At 41.4% G+C, this 4,394-nt stretch overlaps 1 protein-coding gene across 2 annotated transcripts in view; it reads right to left on the bottom strand.

Moving 5' to 3' along the window:
* Nucleotides 1-883: 883 nt before the first annotated feature.
* decr2 (2,4-dienoyl CoA reductase 2, peroxisomal) overlaps nucleotides 884-4,394 on the bottom strand; it is a 4,445-nt gene continuing 934 nt past the window's right edge. The window contains exons 3-10 of one of the 2 annotated variants that reach the window (XM_085284245.1): nucleotides 4,380-4,394; nucleotides 3,421-3,472; nucleotides 3,201-3,336; nucleotides 2,690-2,814; nucleotides 2,406-2,499; nucleotides 2,203-2,307; nucleotides 1,304-1,565; nucleotides 884-1,190 (exon numbers count right to left, since the gene is read on the bottom strand). The exon at nucleotides 4,380-4,394 is cut by the window's right edge and continues 54 nt beyond it. In XM_085284245.1, coding sequence (XP_085140371.1) covers nucleotides 1,345-1,565; nucleotides 2,203-2,307; nucleotides 2,406-2,499; nucleotides 2,690-2,814; nucleotides 3,201-3,336; nucleotides 3,421-3,472; nucleotides 4,380-4,394 — 748 coding nt within the window. In that variant the 3' untranslated portion in view covers nucleotides 884-1,190; nucleotides 1,304-1,344. The remainder of the gene's footprint in view (nucleotides 1,191-1,303; nucleotides 1,566-2,202; nucleotides 2,308-2,405; nucleotides 2,500-2,689; nucleotides 2,815-3,200; nucleotides 3,337-3,420; nucleotides 3,473-4,379) is intronic. The other variant, XM_085284244.1, reaches the window with a different exon arrangement.

Genomic DNA, 4,394 nt, shown 5'->3' with positions numbered 1-4,394 from the left:
TCCTCCAGCCGCATACACACCACTGACGTTTCACGCACGCGTACTAAACACCCCGCAGTATCACTGGCATCATGAGCAGCCACCAACTGGGATTTATTTATCTGTCTTCTCGTTGCTTGGAAAGCCCACAGACAATTTTCAAAACACTGGTCCGCACTCATGTTTATTTACACAGAGGTCAAAGTTAAGGTTCAGCAGAGGAGCTTCCACATTATACAGAGATCAGAGTGCCGTGATCAGCGAGAGTCAGCAGGCTGCACGGTTGTCTGGGTAAAACAAATATTCCTCATATAACATATTAACCCATATAATTATGTTTATAAATTACAAACGATTGTGGAGAATTGTTTATTGGATGTAAAGTAATGTTTTGGCGCCCCCATCTGACTCTCAGCGGTACTGTGAATCCCTGTCGAACTGGTTGTTAAATTTTTGTATGAAATATACATTCACGCACACACACTAATAACGTCCCAGAGCTGGTATGGTGCATTTGTCAGGCCTTGATGAAGACTTTAAGTCACTACACATTGGTCAGTTTTACTTGCAGAATTGCTCCAGCAATAATAATAACATTAATAATAATAATAATAAATAAAAAATCTTACTAAACAGAGTGCTTCAGAAACTTTCCCCACCTACTGACCTTGTGTTCACTCTTGCGTTGGGCACCTGTTGGATAAGCCTTTAGAGCCATGTAAGACTTTAAAAAATAAAAATCATTGTATGAGCATAGTTTCTCCCCCCCCCCCCTTGAATCAGCCACGAAGACCCAAACTTAAACAGTTGTAACTTAAAATTAAAAGTTTGCTCCATGCTGCAGGCACAATCTGACAGAGTGAAACAGTTACCTGATTTTTGACCACAAATACAAACAGCACCCTTAGATATTAGGTAAATATTTTATCATGATTTCATTAAATGCACACTTACAGCAGTGGAATGGAGAGAAACAAAGTTGGTTATTTGTAATAAAGTATTTCTTTAATTTCTAAGACTGTAAACTACTATAGTACAGCAAATATAGTACATTAGTGTTCAACTCCATGAGTCTCAATACTGACTTAAGGCACCAGTAGATTACATGAACTACAAATACTGTACACGTGGCATTTCAGTACTACAGATGGCTGCAATATTTCTTTGTTTCAGCAATTACTTGTCTCTTTTGTGTTCAGCTGACCAATAACCTGAAAGACAATAACATACACATCAATTATTACAGGTTTCACTGCATTCCTGCAACATAAAACAGCACAATCACATTCCTAGTTGTACTCTCTCTTCACCTCCTCCCACACACCTGGGGAGGGAGGCGTCAGGAGGAGGAAAGGAGAGCCCCGTTCAGAGTCTAGCAGATTTAGAGGAAGCTATACCCAACAGCATGGAGACATCGTTGGCTGAGGTCAGCCAGGCCCCACCATCCGCCACCAGGATGGCTCCAGTCGTGTAAGACGACGCCCGGCTGGCCAGGAAGAGAGCGCAGTGGGCCATTTCTGTCTTGTTGCCAGCTCGCTGCAAAGGAATGGACTGGAAAGCACCAGCAGCTTCCACTCTAAGACCACCTGAAAGTTTTAAGAAGAAACGAGCATCCTCAGATGATGTAAGCTACACGTATACACCATGATTACAGTATTTTTGACCCAACAGCCCTTAGGTGACTTCAAGAGCTCATGCTTTTAAATAATTTTGTAAAGATTGATATCATCATCATCATGAGGTAGTGATTTCTTTAAAGAATTCTAAGATAAAATGTGTTATAAAATGTGCCTGAACATGCTTTACCTAATTGGCAATTTCTGACACTTCCTAGAATTCCTTTAACTGGATACAGCAAACATAGCATCACACCATAATAAACATCATACTCCCTTAACCAAAAATTAAATTTATCATGCTGATGCACGTGATTCACAGAGTGTTTCTAGCCAAATGACATTCTTCAGGGCTTTTAATCTGAAGTACCCATGAGAATCAATGCTGTAGATTTAACACTGCAGAGGCAGCTCATCCCAAACAGTGGCTTTGTACAAAAACTTTCTATATTGGAAAATTGACAAAATCAGGAATAAATGCTCGTTTCCAGCAGAAGCCTGCACAGTGGCAACAGTATCAATGCTTTGCCTGAAGTTGTTTTAGACTTTATAAGATCAAATACAGATCCCTTAAACTGACGGATCATTATTTAAGCTCAGTGTTTACCCAGCCTGCGGTAGCCCTCTGTCCCAGAGATGGGACCTGGAGCCACAGCATTGACTCTCACTCCACTGGGCCCCCACTCCACAGCCAGGTGCTTGGTCATGGCATCTGGGTACAAGAAAGACAGCATGGAGATATTAGATTTGCATTTTAATATCACCACACACACACACACACACACACACACACACACACAAACAACTCACCATTTGCTGCTTTGGCAGAGCCAGCGTGCACCTGCAGGGCCTGTCCTCTGTATCCAAGCGTTGCAGAGATGTTGACTATGCTGCCACCATGATCCTGAGTGAATCGTAATGCAATAAGTAATTTAATGTGCACTGCCCTCTTCTGGTGACTAGCATGTATTGCAGGAAAACAATCTTATTGAAGACTTTGATGTTGTGGCAGATAAAGCATTAACAACTGTACTTGTGGCTCTTTCAGCACAGCTCAGAAACACTGCATCACACAAGCAGAACGAGCGCCGTACCTTGAACCACTTCTCATAAACCACCTTGCTGGTGTTGAATGTACCCAACGTGTCTATATCCAGAACGGTCTTGAAGGCATTGAAGGAGAGTGCGGTAGCAGGGCAGAGGAAGTTCCCAGCAGCATCTGTGATTGAAACCAGCACAGTAATTATGACAACTCCAAGGCAAAGAACTCTGCAGTGCCTAATTGCTGACATAAAGATCAGTTTGCACAGATGACCTGTATCTAACACTTAATCATGCTACAGTGATGCAACAGGGTAAAAATACAAGATAAAAAGATGAAGTATCAGGAAGGTTGATGATTAAACCAAAACCTTTCACACTTGACCTTTGAACAGAGTACATTTGCACTTATTTTGGCTTTAAAAATCATTTGGACCTTCAGTGGTTGGATTGCAAAGGTCAGGAATTGTTTGTGGCGGGGTGCCCCGCCTTTTTTTTGTTTGTTTTTTCCATAAGATGCATGAGATATATAAAGCTGGTCTTTGTGCACGAGGCATCACATACTGTTAACAAGGATGTCCACACGGCCAAACTCTTTCAGGATCTCATCCACAGCAGCCATGATGCTGTCGGGCTGCCTCACGTCGATACACAGTGGAAGACAGCGCCGCCCTGACACAGCTGACAGCTTTTTAGCAGCCTAGGGATAAATATTCATTAACACTGGCATCTTCGTGTTATATAATGATCTTCTATGATTGCGGAAAGAGTGGGAAGAGTGAACCTCATTGAGCTTGTCTAAGTTCCTGCTGGCAATCACTGTGTCACAGCCATGCCTGGAAGACAGAGAAAATGTATAACACTGCAGAGAGAACACATGCTGCATTGTGCTGATCAGAACCGGAAAAGATCATCAACTCATAAATAAAGAAGGTAGATATGAGGCAGGCAGGATGGAAAGTAAGGTAACAAAGGGTAGAACAGCACAAGGTTAGGCAAATGTAGCTTCATCATGGAGTGAGCCTCACTTGAGCCCTCTCTCATTTCTGTGTATTTTGCTATGAAAATGCACCTGATTTTCAGTCTAATTCTTGTGTAATCAGGAATACCTTGGCGTTTTCACCCAGTTGCCCTTCCTTATAAATGGTTTCTTGAAAGTCACCCTTTCACTGAGACCACTGAACCTTCAACTGAGGCTAAAGTAAACAGTAGAAGAATGAAATGAAGGGTCATCTCTCTGGTCCTTTGTCAGTTCTTTGCTGGATTTTTAGATACCGTTCATCTGCTGTAGACAGGGTTTTTGTCTACCACTTCATCCTTAAAGATGCAATTTAAAGTTGCTTCTTTGCAAAGTTTTATGTTATGTATAAACAACTTTCATTGCTTTAGTCTGAATCATTAAAGTAAAAAAAACAAAAAACAAACAAACATCACCACCTTTGGTTAGTGTTAAGTGGCTTAAACACTTAAAAACATCCTTCAGAAAATGGTCTGGTGCGAGAAGTGAACTGAAAATGAGTGAGACAGGAGCCAATGTCCAAAGAAAACCTTTCAAAGACCTTCAGAAAGCCCAGAGAACTGTGATTAAACTAAGTAAAATATAACAAATTGAGGGTTTGCGCGAGACCTCGGCACATTACCATGCACAGATCAATAATTAAAATGTTGTTAGAGTTCAATGTGATATTTTACTGACTGCAACAGGATTGGCTGTTACGGAGATGAGCAGGCAGATCTTCTCACCTCATGAAGATTTCA

Source organism: Mchenga conophoros, linkage group LG8 (genome assembly GCF_057382185.1).
Source record: "Mchenga conophoros isolate Kocher_MC1m ecotype Shallow Benthic linkage group LG8, M_conophoros_male_GT1.1, whole genome shotgun sequence".
In the NCBI taxonomy this organism is placed as follows: Eukaryota; Metazoa; Chordata; class Actinopteri; order Cichliformes; family Cichlidae; genus Mchenga; species Mchenga conophoros.
The sequence above is the reverse complement of the archived record's forward strand: the minus strand, read 5'-3'. Positions and strand labels throughout refer to the sequence as shown.